The sequence below is a fragment of the Saccoglossus kowalevskii genome, chromosome 21, assembly GCF_978046115.1.
Source record: "Saccoglossus kowalevskii chromosome 21, keSacKowa6.1, whole genome shotgun sequence".
Taxonomy (NCBI): Eukaryota; Metazoa; Hemichordata; class Enteropneusta; family Harrimaniidae; genus Saccoglossus; species Saccoglossus kowalevskii.
Window position 1 is genome coordinate 29,378,746 of NC_140661.1, and position 20,230 is coordinate 29,398,975.

Here is a 20,230-nt window from a genome sequence, read left to right on the forward strand (position 1 = left end):
GCTCTTGAAAAGGTGCGTCTATACATCCAGTCAGAGTCCCTCTAGACTGTGGTCCAGTCTATGTTGTACTTCTTCGGACTCAAGTGCAGATCAAAAAAAGTGGGTCAAAGTGGGAGTCTAATCTTATGCCAACATTTGAAACTGTCATAAATAATAATTCGTAGACGAATAATTCAACGTCTTGAAGTTATTTGCGCTAAGTAAAGTCAGAATGTTCACTGGCAGACCGGGACTGTCAAGAAGACAAATTGCAACTCTTGTTGTAATAAATTAAATATACAAAATATTGGTCTTTTTGAAAACCTGTGCATCGTTTTCAACATTTGGAATTTGACACTTCACCCCAATCTCAAAGGGGAATTTGCTCAGTAACCTTTCTGTTTCTACTAGGTGTGGATTAGCTTGTCTGCATTGTTGGTCAAACCAATTCTTCTTTTTTCTCTTTGAATTCTCGTTAACTTTCTTTCTAGAATTGAGTTCAAGTCAAATCATTCATTTTGATGACTGTCAACATAATCTGTAGACGATCTGAGTGGTGGAATAATAATAATAATTTTATTCAACACGAAAGACATACTACAGAAGTTGTTTTTATGGTTGTATAAAACAAAATTTAAGAACAAATAAAAACGAGATTAAACTAAAAACTACGTATAAACAAAAATGAATAAAAGCTACTATAAAGCACTAATACTACTTACTAGTAGTTTGGTGGCGCTGTTACATGTATAATTCATCTCTGATTTTCATACCTGACTGGATAAATTGTACAACATCAATAGAGCACTTCTTCATAATTTTAATAAATTGAACTTCAGAAAGCAATGTGTCGAAATCTTTAATTTTGTTTTTACTCTGTAATATAAGTCTTTTACGACATTCAATGTAATTACTACATTCCATCATGAAATGATATTCACTCTCAATTACATTACAGGTTTTGCATGTACGCTCTGCCCTTGGTATCTGTCTATGTCTGCCAGTCTCTATTAGCAACTTATGATCTGAAATCCTGAATTTGCATAAAAGTTGTCTCGGTTTAATATTGCTGATCTCTGTTAAATAATTTTAAATTCAATTTTAAATTTTCTGTATGTGGCTAATTTATTTGTCTCGTCATTTATTCTTACGTCATCAAATAGTTTCTGTGTACTTTTCTTTAAGGTAGCGGGACTATTATTTGCTTACTTGTTTTCATCTTCTAATTGTGACTAAATGACTACAAATAGACCCGGGAAAGTATATATTTTTAGAATCGCCAAACTTCAAGCTTTTCACAAGTGTATTTTGCATGCCCGTATCTGCAATCTACGACGCGTTACTCAATCAAAGGTGAAAAATTACTTTTTCTGTAAAAAATAATAATTACGCATTTATGCTGGCGATAAGAAGTATTTTTTTCACTTTTCCTAGTTGTTCAATAGTCTGGTAAATTGAATGTGTCTGGTTAGTTTTATTCAAGCAACGCGTTTTAAAAAATAGTGTCCTGAATTTCAATTACTGTTTTAGTCGCATTGCCCCCAACTCAAACCACAACTCGTTGGTAAATAATCGATGAAATACTGTAAAATGACTAATTTTCACTGGGTTTAAATTTCACTGATTTACCATTTCAGGCATATTCAGTGGGTTTTAAATTCACGGTTTTATCATTTAGATAATATGTTTTATGCTAAATTTTACATATTCACTGGGTTTTAATTTAGCGCATTTTACAGTCAGCGAAATAAGCCAAATTAAAACCCTGTGAATAATTAACCATTTTACAGTAGTTAGTCTGGACACATTCAAGTTCCTCTCATTGTCACCTTAAAGCTGTGAAAATTTGGTGTTAATCCGACGACAATAAGTATACGTTATTTTTTGTTAAAGACCTTGTATTTTGAAAAACATAAACTCCTAGAAAACGTCCATGAAGTAACAGCAAAGATTTTCAAGCTTGTTTATCGGCACAATCAATTTGTTTTCCCATCAAGGTCTGTTTTACCATGTGTAGGGACATCCAAATGTGTAAATTCGGCATATGAAAACACCAAAATCAATGATTTGTTTTCAGTGGCTGTGTGACCTTGTGTCTGACACATTCATATGCAAATGACTAATCTGTGAAACAAACAGGGGCGGAGACAAACCACTCAAATGTTTGGAAACACTCATTGTGTGTCAGATAGCTATTGATAACACATCCTAACATTGCTTTGTCTTGAGTTTATCTTTGAAACTTATAGGCACACAGATTAAACCTGTGTTGTTGATTTTGGAAAACACTACTGAGGCTGCCTTGCTTCCCTTCAGAAAATCTATATTTTAACCAACTTACATGACATTCTATGTTATATTGACTTTATCATATGAAAGTTTATGGTGCATTTCATCAATTAATAAATAAATGTGAAAATCGTAATTTTCAACACAAATAATAGTCTCGCTACCTTAAGTAAGACATAAAGTTTTTTATTCAATATATCTTTATCAGACTTTTCTCGTTGTCTGATGTAACTATTTAAATTATTATCTGTAATGATTTTTTTTACTTTATTAATCCAACCAAGTTTGAGTACTTCCATCTCCTTTAATGCCATTACTATAATATGTGGTGTGTTGGGAATATATTATCTAAACCAATATTTAACCATTTATGCATGAATTTTAATGAATAATCTCCCAAGCTCTCCTAAAATTGCAAATTTAGTTGCGCTTTTACTGATGCCTAATAAAAATCTACAGAAGGAAAAATTGACAGTTTCAATAATATTATTTTTGGTAATCTCTTCCCCCCAAACTTGGCACCCATAATTTAAAATCGGAGTGATTAATTTATCAAAAAGGTTTAAGGCCGTTTTAAACGTGTAACTTGACACCGAAGCCAGCATGTTCTTGAGTGCAAACAACACTTTCAATGCCTTTTATTTAAGTGTATTGCATGCCGCATTAAACTTTCCATTAGGAGTAAAAATAATCCCAAGATAGTTGAAATTGCCAACTATTTCAACTTCTGAACCACCATAATAAATATTCTCATTAATAATTCAGTTTCTCTTATTAAAAATCATTATTTTGGTTTTATCTAAACTAACTGAGAGTTGCCACTTATTGCTGTAATCTACCAGGTCACCTAGGTAACCCTGCATTCCTTCCAGAGTTCGAGATAAAATGAGTAGATCATCAGCAAATAAGATAGAATTTACTTTCTGATCATTAATTTCTGGTGGACTACCATTTTTATTGCTCAGATTTTCTGGCAGGTCATTCATAATAAACTGAACAGAGTTGGGCTAATGTTGCACCCTTGTTTTACTCCTGTGAATGACTGCAATTCTTTAGTTAGTCCCCTCTTGTTTTAATTTTATAGGAAATGTTAGTTTACATGCTTTTAATTAAGAAAAATGCCTGTGACGTCATATATTTCTAATATAAACCTTTACGCCACATGCTGTCGAATGTATTTCTATAATCTACGAAATAGACATACATTTTTCTGACAATCTTGGTAGAGATATTTTTCAACAATAGTTTTCAAAATAAACAGACAGTCTGTCGTTCTTCGATGTTTACGGAGCCCAAACTGAGATAGCGAATAGCGGTGTTCTTTCTCCAAATGTTCTACTAATCTGTTTAATACTGAAGTAAACAGCTTGCCTAAACAACTTGACAATGCAATCCCCTTATAATTCCCAGGATCTAATTTCGAACCTTTCTTATGTAATGGGATAAGAATACTACTCTTCCATGCTGATGGAAATTCACCAGAATTTTAAATTTGATTGAAAACTGGTGTAATTGGTTGAAGTAGAAAATTCTTTCCATACCTAATTAATTCATTGAAAATCTTGTCCTCACCTGGTGACTTAATTAATTTTAATTTCTTTACAGCAACTTTGGTTTCACCAATTGTTATTGGTTTATTTAAATCTTTGATAATTATTTCATTTCTTTCCATCTGGTCGATCTCCCCCTCAATTTTATTTTTAAAGCTTTTGTCATAGCTGGAAGAAAGCTTAGTTTGGTTCTCCATAATATACTCTCACAAAAACTGAATAAATCGAAAGGCTTAGGTACTCAGAGGCGGCGCCACGAAATCTTGCATGGAGGGGCGAGATCTGCTTATCATATTATTTGCTGACACAAAGGGTTTCAGCCTGATTTTAGAGGGGGCAACGCCTGGCTAAACAAATTGTTGCGAATCTCATATGCCGGGTTACAGTATATAACCACGGAACTCCTAGAACACCCATTGGCCAGTTCAATGTAACCGTTGTAATATATAGATAATGCCCTCATTAAATTAAAGTCTTCTAGTGAGTGATATAAGGACTGTGATTCAATACATGTTATCTCAACGAATGGAATGCAGTAAAGGGTGAGAAACATTGCATTTATATTGTAATAACTTCCAAAGATTTCTTACAGCCCTGTACATCTATGCCCCAAAGTTGTAAGTTCTTAGCGTGGATGAATTAACATTGCTTAGTACTAGTAAGCATTGATTCTTACATCCAGTTCTTAGCATTTTGGCAAAATTTCAATTGTTTATATTTTTGGTATGTTTTAGTTTATTTGTTGGTACATTACTCAAGGTTTGTTTGATACGTTACAAAATAAAGATATAATCTAATTTATGGATCTTCCCTGCCATTAAGGTTATGCTCTTGATTTAGGTCTCGCCCGGGTGGGTATGGTAAAACCGGACGAATGGTCTGAGCGGTTCATTGATGGCGCTTGTTAGTTATAACTGAAATACATGCTTCTGAATATGACGGAAAGTTAAAATTGATTATTATACTATCGTGGTTATAAAGATTGTAAACATCTGACCCTAATTATCATTCTCGGCAAATGTATACATGTACTCAATAATTGTTTTCAAATCAAGCGTCGCTGTTTGCATGTTGAGTGCGCCCTCATGTATGGAAGAGCGGTAAGCGTCTGATTGTGAATAATATAATTTGTATACAAACTGTTTACATCACCATGGTGACAACTGCTCAGCGTGACTTCCTGAATGGAATATCATTTCACCGAATCGTTTGATTGATCCTTGTCAGGCAGCACACTAGCAAAAATGTGTAATCAAAGCCTGACACACCACCAATATGGTGATTTGGGTGCAAGAGTTAGTGAAATCCTACCAGCCAAACATGATAAATAATGTGCTATAAGTTTGTGGGGGTTGGCAGATAATGTTGCCCACATAATAGACCGCTTGAAATGATGACAGACCTTGACAATTTCAGTATAAGATCATGGGAAGCTGGTTTGATTTGAGCAACCAGTGTAGTGACAGATGACAAGCTACTCCCTATATACATCAAAAGAATGGTATCAGTCACTGGTTTATTTGGAGCGCTGTTGAATGCTCAAATTGTCATTTGCCTTGAATAGGGGAAACACTACACTCCAGCTAGCTGGACTCTAGGAACGCTAAGCTCGCATATACATGGTATATTGGCATCATATACTGATTGCTCTGGGAATGTCATTGACATTTTTTGACAGTCATCACTGTGTATAATTCACCCCCCCCCCCCAAGATATCTCACCTTGGATATAGCACCGCTTGGCAGTGAACCCAGGGAGACAAGAGCACTCAACTGAAAGGTGGAAACACAACTTTGTAAGAAAACATAGTAAAACTATTGACCATCTTGCCCATAGTTACAAACTCAGTGAAATTACTTACCGTGTAATAAAAAAAAAATTTTCCGTCCAAATGGTATTTTACTAGAACAATGTCATATGTATTTATTTTATGAAATTAATGAATTTTCTTGTATCTTGGATAATATTGAACGTACAGTATTAATCTCACAGTCCTTTACAAAATGCAACATGATTTGTGCGAAATTTCAAAATAAAGTATATACCAGTATATCTCTTCAAATTTCAGTGAGAACTACTTTTCAGTGCTAGCTGGAGTAAATGTATTTATAAAATGGACCGCATAAAATCTGCCAAATAGCAATATATCCAGGCAAAACAGTTCATTTTTTGTGCCACTATGAAATCGAGGTTCAGGTCTTGGGGAGTATTGTACAGACATCTGGTTTTAACAATTAGCAGTTCAAAAGTCTTTAGCATGTTTTTTCACATTAAAGAAACAAGGACAAATGATTTTCCTCACCTAATACAGACAAGGCAAATAAAAAAACATTCTTAGTATACATTTCATTTATCTTTACTAGATTTGAACTTTCAAGCTAATCTTATCAGTACCCAATAACACTGATATTACTTTCACGTTTCCAAGATGCACACCTGTTATAATTGCTAATGAGGCACAATTTTATCATTATCTCCCCAAATAAACGAACCAGTAACCAAATTTGAACTGCACCGAGATAGTTTGAGAGAGATTGAACACAAATTACTTGAACTAATCCTGCAAACACGTGACATTGTAACAATTATACTTTAACTCTCATTATGGGCAAGGTGAAACATTTTGGTACTGTACGTTTGGGAACATTTCTGTGTTATTGTTCAAAACATCTTTTTAGGCTGCTCAAATGCAGAAATAAAACTGGCACACTTGCTCCATTTATGTTATTCAGTTGACTTTCACAGAAGAGTTTGAAGAGCCACAATCGAAACCTGTTTAGTACATGTGAAGCGCCCTCTACAGATGAGGAAGCACAAGTATTTAGTGAATTTGAGCACATGACTTTTTGAAATTAAGGAAAATTGGGCAGTTAACTTTATGTAATTAATGGTCAAGATGCAACTGGGTATAATAGAATCAACCAATGCATCTTCAAATACCATAGGGTTTAAGTAGCCACATTTGAAAACTTTGACACTTATTTAGCGCCCTCTACAGACATTGACTTCTGGGAAAACACTAACAGCACCTCCTAATTAGCCTCGTTTCATTGCTGGCATAATTGTGGTCCTTATACACCAAGCATTTACAAATGAGATTTCAGGCAGACATTCTTGAGTAGAGAGTTTTGCCACAATGTCTGAAATGAGGATTGAGCACCACTCAAGCAGCTCTAAAAAGGTGCAAAATCTAAGGTAGGTCAGGCTACCAGAAACTGTTGTATTTGGCCTCATTTCATTTGAATAATTGCAATCCAAATTTATCACTCATTCATTCACACCACGCATATAAACAAACAATTTGGATAGGAGAACTACTTTAATTCGGCACTAAGTGCTATGATTTTTTTTACCGGATATTCGTACTTAGTTTTATTTATCCACAGATTATGGGTAAATTTGTGCTATAAATAGATACACAAATTACACCAACTGTAATGCAAGACTACAAAAATGAAATGCAATATAATGTTGATGAAAACATGAGTGCTTGTAAATACATACACTCCTTTAAAGCAAAAGAAAAAACAATAACTGAAGCACAAACTTTGTACATGGGCAAAAGTATTTCAAATTCTTTCTTAACCTGCTACCAAAATCCTCTGCCATTTCAAGACTAGATTTTTTTTTGTGATTCTCTTTTCAGTCTTTTTTTTTTTCATTTTCATTTTGTAGCATTAACTATGTTACCATGTAACACACAAGCAGAGTTCATACTACAAATAGTGTATCTTACTTAAATCACACGACACAGAGAAACGCAATTGGTCACTTTTACACAATAGATTTTCACCACCAAACAAGGAGGAAAATACTTCTTAAAAAAATCCATATCTGAAAATCTTGATTTTGTACACAGTCATCACAATAAAAGCATTTTTTTCATTCAAGTTTAACAACTAGTCACCCAGAAGGATTTGTTCTAGTATGTTTACATAACTGTGCTTGCGCCAGACAGTGGATACCACTGTAATACCCCCATATGGTTGGGAAAGCTAGAAATCACAGACTCAACCAAAGCGACTGTCCTACTCCTTTGCACAATAGATGCATCTGCTTTTTGGTCAAAATTTGCATTACAAAATGAATGCTGAACCAAAATAGCTCTTAGATGACAAGTAATATGCAGTCACCTAACATTACCCCAGACGTCTCTGAAACAACGAGCCATCTGGTAAACCAATGTTAGTTGCTCTACCTACAAAGGAAGTTGTGCATTGAGTATTCTGAAATGCTAACTACAGAAACTGGTAAAGCAGCTCACAAAAGGAGGAACATACAAGAATAGCAATGTGTTTTGTGTGAACTGAAACCGGAACATGCCACATGTATTCTTACTCATCCAACACAAGTGTTATTTTTGTGGAGTTCTAACTTTACCTGCATGTGGGTGAAAAACTTGTTTCAAGAAGCCCTCTATATCCAGTTCACTCAACTGGCACAAGTTCCTCTATCTGCACTGATAGCTGCCCACCATATCCTCAGCGTTACACACACCACGCTTCAAAAAGGATATTCAACATTACCCAACAGAGAAAACGCAAAATCATAAATGATTGTCAGGAGCTGTATTCCATCCTATCAATGACTATTCATTACACAATGAACTAAAGTCAACTTTCAGCTATGCGCAACTAAACCTGTAGGAGGATCATGGACATTACAAACTTTCAAATCAACAAGCTGCAAGTTACATTACTGTATACTTGGTACATTCATTATTAAAACATGCAAACTATTCTTTGAATGAAAGTGAAATCAACGCTGTGCTTAACCTTGCCATATATATTCACACCAAAAAAAATTTGTTTCATCAATAAAGACACAACGGTAACCAAGGTAACATTGCCACAAGATAACGCTTCTAAAGTTAGTAAATATGTATGTACAAGGGGTTATCTATGAGTACAAGTGTAATGGCCTCAATACAATTCTTTTTGTACAACTTTGTAATTCCACTGTATATACACTACTACAGTATAAAAACTACTGCGTAAGTTCACCTCTTAGCTAATTTCAACACAATTGCCTTTTTCTGAGTGTCCGGTTTGATGACAGTCCACTCTGGGTCATTCAGGTCCTCAACGTCTTCGTCGGTCGATTCATCCTCGTCAAAATCCGGTGTGGTTGGACGACTGTTTTTCTGAACAGGAGCTATTAGCACAGGTGTGCTTGCTTCAGACGAGGTTTCCGATTCAGCAATGTCAGCTGATATAACCTCTTGTTTAATTTTTGGTGACGGTGGTGGGGAGCTCCCTTCCAATGCAGCAAGTTCAGCATCTGACAATGGAAACTTCCTTTCTGTCCATGGTGGTACAATAACTGTAAAACCATCTTCACTGTCATCATTAAGCATTTCCAAGCTTTTTGAAGAACACGATCTGTCAATATTTGATTTTTCAGAGGATGTGGAGAACGTCCTATGTCGTACAGATTCTGGAGGAGCCAGTTTGCTCTCATGTGGAGTGTTCAGTGGTGATGGTGATGGTGTTGTGTCTGCACGACTCGGAAGTAATCCACAAGACAGTGAATTATTCTCTGTAAGACCAATATCTGGTGAACAGGGCTCTGGTGTACCACTGCCACTGTTGGTGCGCGAGCCTCGTGAGCCACGTTTGTTTTTGTGAACATAGCCAAGATATCGTTTACGTTCAGCAACTTCACAAATGGCATGGCGCTCTGTTAGCAGTTCATCACTCAGGTCCTCAATCTATAAAACAAATAAAATAAATTAGAATATTTTAGTATACAATAAGTACCGTAAAAACCATTTAATTTCAATGGCATTCAATTTCACTATTCTCGTATTTTGAGCATATCCACTGGGTTTTAAATGCAGCAAAACAATCAAGTTCTATTGTTATTTACTATGTTTACAAGATTTAATTTAGTGGATTTTACTTATTAGAGAAAATAGTGAAATTACAACGCAGTGAACAATTGATGCATTAATAGTAATCAATTCAATCACTCCATCCTACTCTGATTAATGCCTAATGTTGGTCAAATCTTACTCTGGTTAGCTTCTTTAATTCTTGTCCATAAAACCTTTCAATTTCTGGATAATAGGATGCAGTAAATGAACTCAGAAACACTATTGTACTAAGTACTATCCGGAGGCCATGAAGTATGCAAATTTTAACATCTATAAAACATGTCCTAGCTGCAAACAGCCATATCAAATGAAACATAGTTGAACTCTGGTGACCTTGCCCTTTGTTATATAATATAATTCCCTTTAACATAGTTTGTTTCAATATAAATATACATTGTCATAATTAATTTTGAATACAAAAAAAGTTTTGGGGTTGAACTAACAGTGGGGAATCAGTCTACCGAATGTCCCTTAAAGATGTAAATATCTTACAAAAACATTTGTGCCTTATTTGTTTAATTATTTTAAGGGACATAATTTCCAGCTTTATTCAAAGTAATTCAGATATTTTAGAATAAAAACAAATGCCTCATTGCAAGAAAAAAGTGCTGCATTTAGACGTGAATAATTTCATAAAACATGCAAGATAACAGAAAATCTTAGCTGGCTTTTGTCCCAGTATTTTGTACAGGTGTCTGTCAAAAATTAATGATTCACCGAGACAAATATGAACTGCCTCATTGTGTGACTACTGTATTATATGAAAAGTAAAAAAAAAAAAAAAAAACACCCTTTATGAATAGCTATCATGTTGCAAGCTCTGCTTTGTATGCAAATCAACTTAAATAGTTAGTTGGTGTCCAGTGGAGGGAGAAGTCAACAGTACCGTTGCCTCCTGAGAACCTACATCTTCAAACACTGCAATCTTTGTTTGAAGTGAGTTTTTAAACTAGTATTATAAAAACTATCATTCTGTTCTAATAGCTGAAACATACTCCTGTGAGTTTTCATTTGTCGAATGAACTGTTTGTCAAATACAGAATACATATATTTTAGAACAATTTTCTTTTTAAAATGTGGATGAAATGTTTTGCTTTTTATGTATTTTTTTATGTATTGTTCTTGATTTGATAACTTTGAACTAAACAGATTTTCTATTAGCTTCAGATCTTGATCAAAGTTTGGCACCCAGTTCATAGGAGTGCTTATATTGATTTTCTGACATCTTGTTTTCTGTAAAGATTTATTGGTAGGTTTGCAAATGTGTATCAGACTGTGCAATCTCTCCATGAGTTGGTTTTGAAACCCAGTAAGGGATTCTGAGATACATTACCAAGGATATTATTACAAGATAAATCATTTGCTTCATTGAACACATACAACAATGCATATTTCCACTGAGATCAGTGACCTTTGATGTGTATCACCAGTGATCAGTCAAGTAGAAACAGTCAAAATATTTTATCAGTTTTTCTCAATTTTTGCATGATATTTTCATACAGGACATCTGTTGTTCAAACTCAGGGAAGACTTTATACTGATAAACAAGGTGACCAAGTTTGATGAAGTTTGGAATAGAATTAGTAAAGTTATCATGCACACAATAACAATTATTAACGACGACAACAACGCCGGACAAAATTTTTCCCTTAATATACCTTTCCCTTCCATCTTTGATGGTACGAGCAAGGTAAAAATACAGAATATAATTTATATATAATACTGAAGCAGTTTGCTATAATGTTAATCTCCGTTCATTTTGCAACAGGGTTGTCCATATTTAATTTGAAATTTACCTAAGTGTAAAATCAAATCTTTAACTAATGAAAGCTCATTTATAACTTTGGAAAAAAAAAAAAAAAAAAGCAAAAACAAACGTACAACAAGTGCAGGTACTTAAGTTAATAAACATTTTGATAAATAGGTCACCTCTAGAGGGCACCATAGAGTAAATATGAAAAACATCACCTCTTCATCCTCATCATCACTCGCCCCACATCCTACATCTTTCGATTCCGCTGCCAGCTCACCATCTCCATCAATAATCCTCCACTTTGGCGTAAGAATTTCTTTATACTTAAGTTTTTCAACTCTGGTGGATGAAGCCATTGAGTATGGGATGACAATGTTATTAATATCAAATGCACTTTCACCACGTCTCTTTTTAAGGTATGCTTGCAATGAGCTGCCAGGCATGGATGCTGACAATGCCAGGTTAGGGTCCTTGGATGCAATAGAGTTGATGGGTGTACTCAGTGATGATGGTGGTCTGTTGTTTAGATTGCTTGGCAGTGACAGGGCTCTATTACGATTTTTCTTCATGGCAACTGGAGAAAAGAAGTGACACATTAGTATGTATGGAATTACCATTACACTTGGAATCCACAGGATACCATAGAGGATGGGAATCCACAGGATACCATAGAGGATGAGAATCCACAAGATACCATAGAGGATGAAAATCCACAGGATACCATAGAGGATGGGAATCCACAAGATACCATAGAGGATGAGAATCCACAAGATACCATAGAGGATGAAAATCCACAGGATACCATAGAGGATGGGAATCCACAGGATACCATAAAGAATGGCAATCCACAGGATACTATAGAGAATAGGAATCCACAGGATACCACAGAAGATAGGAATCCACAGGATACCACAGAAGATAGGAATCCACAGGATACCACAGAGGATAGGAATAAACAGAACACATAGTATTTCTCTATTACACACACATACACCTCTGGATAGAAGTGCACATACACCATATTGTATTTATTATGTAATGGATGAATCATTAAATTGAAACAATCACACACAAAGAGATAATATGGTATCTGAATATTTCTGAAGGCAAGGCAAGGCAGGACAGGGTAAGACGGGGCAGGGCAGGGCAGGGCAGGGCAGGGCAGGAAATTAGCTTTGATGCCTCTTCCACGAATTTTAATCCCTGTAACGCATCAATTTTAAATAACAGAACAGCGATTGTTGGATAGAACTAAGCCAAGGAAATGAGGAAACCAGTTGTGTAGATAACTTCTAATCAAATTTCTCAAGCCATTATCTTTTCAGACTGGCAAAAAACAAATCTTGACAACAGAATGTTTGCCAACCTTTTTTGGCCAGATAATGTTTGCAATTCGTGTTAAATTTTTTGCCTTAGATTATTTTTGTTCATCTCTCTCTATGCTATAAATGACAGAAGTTGATGATCCAGATTCAATCAATCTCAAACTGACAAACTATTGGTGATAAGATACAAGACTATTGATCAGTTCAGCAGTTCAGGACATGATATACAGTTTGAGATAAAACAATTGATTAAAGTACTCAAATCTTGGCATGCCATCAACCTAACCAACTTATGCTTGAAGGACACTAGCATATTTTAGCAACCATTACATCAAATATGGGCATTGCAATTTATTACAAATGATAGATTTTACCTGTCAAGGAACTGTCATGCACACTATGTATTAGTACAAGTATTTATAACCTTGATTTCCACAGAAAATAATAAATTGCGTACTTCGCACGAACGCATACACAGCAGGTAATACTCAATATTTTTATAATTACTGATTTTTGCTCCGAGATTTCACCCAGTAAAGATTTCAATACAAGTGTTATATTCTTAAACCTGACCAGTTTGCATTATTTTTTTTTCTATACTAAGAAGTGTTTTCCTTGCACTTACATTTGCTCATTGCAAGTTGTGCTGCTCGTCGTTTCTTTACATCAGTTCGACAAAGCCGTGAATCAGATCCAGCATTTTTAGGTGTATTTGGTACTGAGGATGGGAGAGAGTGCGATCTGGAGAGAAGTTTCATATCTGTTCGACTTCTCATCTTGGCTGATGAGAGTAAAGCTGCTGCTGCACTCTTTGCTAACTTCTGGCTTGCTTTCCTCACCTGCTGGCTGTGGTTGAGATGTGATTTTCTGGAAGGACAAAATTGTTACAATTTTAGCCCATCATAACATCAGCTAAAGCAGAGTGGCAAATAAAAATTCTTCAAAACTAAAATGCATCATCCAACGCTCACTTTTTGCTCTACTTTCGGACAGCTATTACTAAACAAGTCATTGAAAATGACACAGTCCCCGTTAAGTTCTCTTTGTGCTCGTCATATTAAAGCAGAGGGGTTGTCGCGAGCGTGTCCTTGAAACTTGAGTTCCAAGTGGCGTATACAACAGATTGTTTATTTACATCAAAACACGAGTTTCGTGTCATAGTAATATGGCCAAAATAAAAGCAGCCGTTATTCAGCCATCTTTGATCTGATTATGAAACACACTGATATGTATGATGTATGTGCCAAATACGAATGAAAATGGTAAATAAATTGTGGAAATATAGTAGTAAGGCCAAAAAGTCAGATGACTGTCAATCGGCCTACCTTGACCAGATTTTGAAACAAATTGTCATAGACATGCATCCTAACATGTATAAAGTACATGTATGTGCCAAATTTGAATGAAAACTGACAAAGCATGTCCAAAATACAACATTTTCAAAAAACAAGATGGCTGCCAGTCGGCCATTTTGAATCAAATCGCTAAACCACTGCATGTGCATATGTCCCACATAAGGTACTAGGCACATGCAAATAATGAACGAAATCGGTCCACAGGATTCTGAAATATGACGATGGATAGACTGACACATGGACGGTTGGATGAACAGACTCAGGAACTCGCAGACGGTCGGGGACATGTATCCTAACATGTATGATCAATGTACTAAATTTGAATGAAAACTGACAAAGCATGTCCAAAATACGACATTTTCAAAAAACAAGATGGCTGCCAGTCGGCCATCTTTGATCCAATTGTGAAATAAATCATCATGGACATGTATCCTAACATGTATAATCTATGTACCAAGTTTGAATGAAAACTGACAAAGCATGTCCAAAATACAACATTTTCAAAAAACAAGATGGCTGCCAGTCGGCCATTTTGAATCAAATGGCTGAACCACTGCATGTGCATATGTCCCACATAAAGTACTAGGCACATGCAAAGAATGAACGGAATCGGTCCAAGGGATTCTGAGATACGACTCCGGACGGACGCACGGAGACCGAATCATAAGTTCCCGTTTTCGGACTTCGTCCGAACGGGGACTAACAAGTGTACAACATCACCTAATTTCATTCAGTACACACTGATGAACTTTCAGTTTCAGTTTTATGATCATTAATAAATTTGACAATAATTACACAAGAATGCATTTGCAAACAAAAGCCAGTTCCAGCAAATACAATATTATTGCTGTAAGCTATTGATGTGCTGTGCACATAACAAATACTAACAATTTTATATTCATTCCTGGTAATTGCCAACTTACCATACATAAAACAACCCTTTGGATAATATTAACATTCAACATTTTAAATACTGTGAATAAATTTCTTTTATTCCACAAAATGTAGAATAATAGACTGTTCGGTGTGCACTAATTCTCATCACAGGACAAAAATTTGTAAATGTCGTAACATCGATGCAGGCCTGCTGTTAAAGAATAATGGGACTAGAATTCATTGGAAATGGACCCACTTCAGTCACTTGTTGGACCAACAACTTACAGAACCCACTGGATAACTTGCTCATATTGAATGCAATTCCAAGACAGTTAAATATTGACATACAATTTTTATTTGATTTATACAATATAAGGCATTTTTAATTTTTCACAATTTAATAATTTGCCAGAAAATCTCTAAAGTCACCGATTACAAATCGCAGTGAAAATATATTTCTTACAAAATGGGTTGATCACAAAACTGAATGTGTTACCAATGTACATCTGCTAAGATTTGAACTGGTAATTTTAATTGCATGAGTTCACAACCAGATGAAAGCACCCCCTCCCCCAAGGTACATGCATATAAATCTTAATTGGTACACAAGCTGTAATATTACTTTTATTTCATAGTACACCTCATCTTGTCGAAAAGAGACTATACAATGAATGCAATGAATGACTGAATTGTGGTTATAAAAATGGCCATACAAGAAATAGGTCAAACTGCAAGCATCCGTAAAACATGCATCAATGCATTACAATGAAAGGTTTTCAGAATACTGATTGTTTAAGTTGGTTTGGGAGGCAATGTGAATATAAATGATGGCATTTAGGTCGAAGAGGATGCGAGATTAATGGTCAATACTATTTTGACTCCAGGGCTCGAAATTAACTTTTTTTTTGGGTAGTCCATCTGGGCTACCCCTTTTTAAATCTGGTAGCCCAAGATCAATCACTGGTAGCCCAATATTTTTAAAGCAGTATTTATGCCGTAAAAAAAAAAAAGAATATTTTTTTTCTATAAACAAATGTCATGTTCAGTAAATCTTTTTGACAGGTAGATATTGTTTTATATATTTGAATGTACCGGTACTAATTTCCTATAGACAGGAGAAGCTAACTGAAATAAAGAGTTCATGTTTTATAGTTTCACTGCTTTCACTCATTGTGCATTGTGAAATACTGCAAATTCCAAATTCAAAGTTTTAATGTTACAGTATTCAATTTTATTGTCACAAAACTTAAATTGCCACAAAAAATTGTCTTGATTGTATGGTATAATACCTCATATAGGTACCACTTTGATACATTTTCATTTCTGTCTGGAGCTAATTTGAGGTCACATTTTGGCAACTTTGTTGCAAATGGCGCTTAATTGAGGTCAGTCATTTTTCACACACTCAGAACTAACACTACGGTAACGTAATCCTGTCTATACAATATTTTGGCGTATTTTGTACATTTAAATCATTCCGGACGCCTAATATAGTATAATTTAAATTTTACCGTAGTCATTGACGCCTATTCAAGAGTATTATTTTTATCGTGCCTAGCGTGAATGGGTAAGCTTCGTTTCGACAATGAGCTGTTATCACTATAAACAATCATAAATTATTCTTCAAATGCTCAGTTTATCTTTTGAAAAGAACTAATTTTTTGTTTTAAAAAAAATCATGCCGTGTTCCCATCTAAATCCAAGCCAAAAGATCGTACTACAATATTGGCAAATCTCTTCCGTGTTGCGTCAATAACATAAACATATTTAAATGAGCTATGAGCACGTTGGCATCATCCACCATTTTGATTGGTTAATTTGCGATTATCAGGTCAAAGAACTCTGTCCCAGGTCAAAGCATGGCGAATATTCTCCAGCATCGAGTGTTTAATATGCGTCCGGAATCATTCACTTATATTTCATTACAATTCAACGAATTTATTTTTTATACGTTAATATAATCACTACTGAGTAATAATAAAAAATTGGTCGCGCGAAATAATTAATTAAATCACACAACAAGCGGGAAGGACAATTCATTGTTGCCTCGGCAAGTTGCTTAACGCGACACCCTGCCACACACGCACTCCAGAAACTCAGTGCGAGCTATTCCAACTTACGTACGCATACCCGAAGAAGGTAATATTTTTTAAATATAAGGACGCACAATTTTAAACGAAATATATGGGAGGGTGATTGTTATTTGTATCAGCAAGCTAGTTGGCGTGTCACCGTCAAATACATGCACAGGCTATCATTAAAAGAATTTAATGGGCAGTGAGGAAAGGGGAGTATTTTTTAAGGGCGCGTGTAGTAGGCGGGCAATCGGGCGTCCTAGAGTAAACACTGTCTCATCCCGGATTTTTGGTAGCCCAGTTGGGCTACCGAATTTGAAAAGTGGTAGCCCCAAGAAAGAAACTGGTAGTCTGTGGACGCGGGGCTACCGCTAATTTCGAGCCCTGGACTCCAATAATCACAGTAGATTGACATGCTTCAAAAAATAGAACCTGACACAATCCACAACACTAGACAACTCAAGGCAGCTTAATGATGTTTTCAAACAAAAAGTATTCTCTTTGGTTTTCTTGAAAAGGTACAATTAATCAGATTTGCAAATAGTAACCCTGAAAACAATTTCACTGCCAAAATGACTTATTTAATTAATGATTGTTTGCTGTAATTCACAATGGAATACCATATTTGCTCTATTTCTGTAAAACGTGTTGAAATGGCTACATATCATTTTAAACAATATTTATTTTTTTATTTAGCTAAAGTGGTGACAATCTCATTGTGAGAATAAGTGTTATCTTTAATTAGTGAAATTTCAGATTAGATAAATCAGCCAAAAAGGCAAGTGCTAAAACGACACATTTCTCAGTATAAACTCAAAATTTGTATTTATATTCATTAAAATACAACATAATTTCACCACAGCAAATGTGGTAGATGGAATTGCATGAAGCACCCAAGAGAAGCGCCACCAAGCATGTCAAGGGAACATTTCTCAGACAAGTCACAATTTGTTTTACTGACCCCTGCACCGAAGACATGTATACAACACAATAAAAGCACAAGACATTCAATCAGTGTACTCATTACCAATATAACCCAACTGTATTGTGTTCTACAGCCAATTCTTTGCAAATAACATTGTAAAATAATTTGTTGTACATGAAAAAATTCATTTAATTAAATCTTTTGGACAGCTTGGATATTACTGTGTTAGAATACACTAATATCACCCTTGAAATAGTCTCCAAGCATTGATTGTGAGTGAACATAAACAGTTTGTGTGAATATTCAGTCATACCAGTCTACAACTTTGAACTAACAATACCCTTTACATGTGACAGACAGCTAATCACTTATCAGTCGATTTGATCAATTATCAGACAAAACTGTAGTAGTTGACACTGTTTACTTACTTTTTTAGCGGCGATTTTGTTGGCTGTCTGTTTTGCCATTTTCCACTCTTCAGAAGGCCTTCGTAATGTACGGCAAGTGGAATATCTACAAGTAAAAATAACATTTTTGTTATCATTACTGAAATATGTAATCCCTCTTCTAGAAATAAAGAAGATTTTAGTCTGGAATTGAACATAGCATTGTATAGCATGATTGTTTGTATTCAGCACAATTCATGTCAATAAAACTAAGCCTGTTTTACCCTTTGACTTATAAAGGAGATGACCATTCCTTCGGATAACTACATTCTAAACTTTCATGTTTGTTATTGGTTACACAAGTTTTGGTTATTGAATAATGGTAGATTTAGACAGAGTTCTGTAACTGTTCCCCTAATTAAAAAAATTAAAAAAATTAAAATTAAAAAAATTTTCTACTTTTTAAAAATAATTTATTACAACTTGGAGACGAACATAATTTGCCATAACCTACTATGATTAAAATATTTGAAAAATATTTAGATGAGTTTCATTTTGTGAAAAGTGACAAAAATGAACTCTGGTTATTTCCGCCACAGACAGCAGTGTACAGCTAATCAAATTGATAAGTAGAGGTCATAGGTCATACACTTCGACCATGCACATGAAACGTAAACCAAAAACCATATCCTTAACTCAAGATTGATGTTGCTGTAAAAATGTTATTGTTTTATATGTTAATTGCCTTTGAGAATGAATTTGTTAAATATATGTGTTTCCATGACTGTTTTGCCACATCCTTTATAGTTGTCAGCATGTTTTTGAGGCGGTAAATATGCTAATGAGTAAGTTGAATATTTAGGTGCCAACCAATGAGAAGGCAGTTTTCATTCTGACCTGTTCTATGCAGTTAATAGCAATGAATACATCTTATAATTGACCAGACATGGTAATTTAAAAAAAAAAAAATTGCCACAGCTGAGGCAGTTTATCTGAATCTGTAAAACACAAATACCAAGAAGTCATTGAAAATGACACAGTCTCCGTTAAATTAAGTTCTCTTTGTGCTCGTCATATTAAAGCGGAGGGGGTGCCGCGAGCGTGTCCTTGAAACTTGAGTTCCAAGTGACGTATACAACAGATTGTTTATTTACATCAAAACACATGTTCCGTGTAGTAGTAATATGGCCAAAAATAAAAACAGCCGTTATTCGGCCATCTTTGATCTGATTATGAAACGCACTGATATGTATGATGTATTTGCCAAATACAAATGAAAATGGTACATAAATTGTGGAAATATAGTAGTAAGGCAAAAAGTCAGATGGCTGTCAATCGGCCATCCTTGACCAGATTTTGAAACAAATTGTCATGGACATGCATCCTAACATGTATAAAGTACATGTATGTGCCAAATTTGAATGAAAACTGACAGAGCACGTCCAAGATACCGCATAAAAAAAAAACACGATGCCTGCCAGTCTACCATTTTAAATCAAATCACTAAACCACTGCATGTGCATATGTCCTACATAAGGTACTAGGCACATGCAAAGAATGAACGGAATGGGTCCACAGGATTCTGAAATATGACTCTGGACAGACTGACTCACGGACGGACGGACGGACGGACGGATAGACTCAGGAACTCACGGATGGCCGGGGACATATATCCTAACATGTATGATCTATGTACTAAATTTGAGTGAAAACTGACAAAGCATGTCCAAAATACACCATTTTCAAAAAACAAGATGGCTGCCAGTCGGCCATCTTTGACCCAATTGTGAAATAAATCGTCATGGACATGTATCTGAATATGTATAATCTATGTACCAAGT

The 20,230-nt window shown here is 35.2% G+C and overlaps 1 protein-coding gene across 1 annotated transcript in view; it reads right to left on the bottom strand.

The window, feature by feature from the left end:
* Nucleotides 1-7,119: 7,119 nt before the first annotated feature.
* Nucleotides 7,120-20,230, bottom strand: part of LOC100375819 (KAT8 regulatory NSL complex subunit 1-like) — a 39,116-nt gene continuing 26,005 nt past the window's right edge. Inside the window, exons 3-6 of the mRNA XM_002735204.4 lie at nt 18,432-18,516; nt 13,398-13,639; nt 11,663-12,021; nt 7,120-9,529 (exon numbers count right to left, since the gene is read on the bottom strand). Coding sequence (XP_002735250.3) covers nt 8,819-9,529; nt 11,663-12,021; nt 13,398-13,639; nt 18,432-18,516 — 1,397 coding nt within the window. The 3' untranslated portion in view covers nt 7,120-8,818. The remainder of the gene's footprint in view (nt 9,530-11,662; nt 12,022-13,397; nt 13,640-18,431; nt 18,517-20,230) is intronic.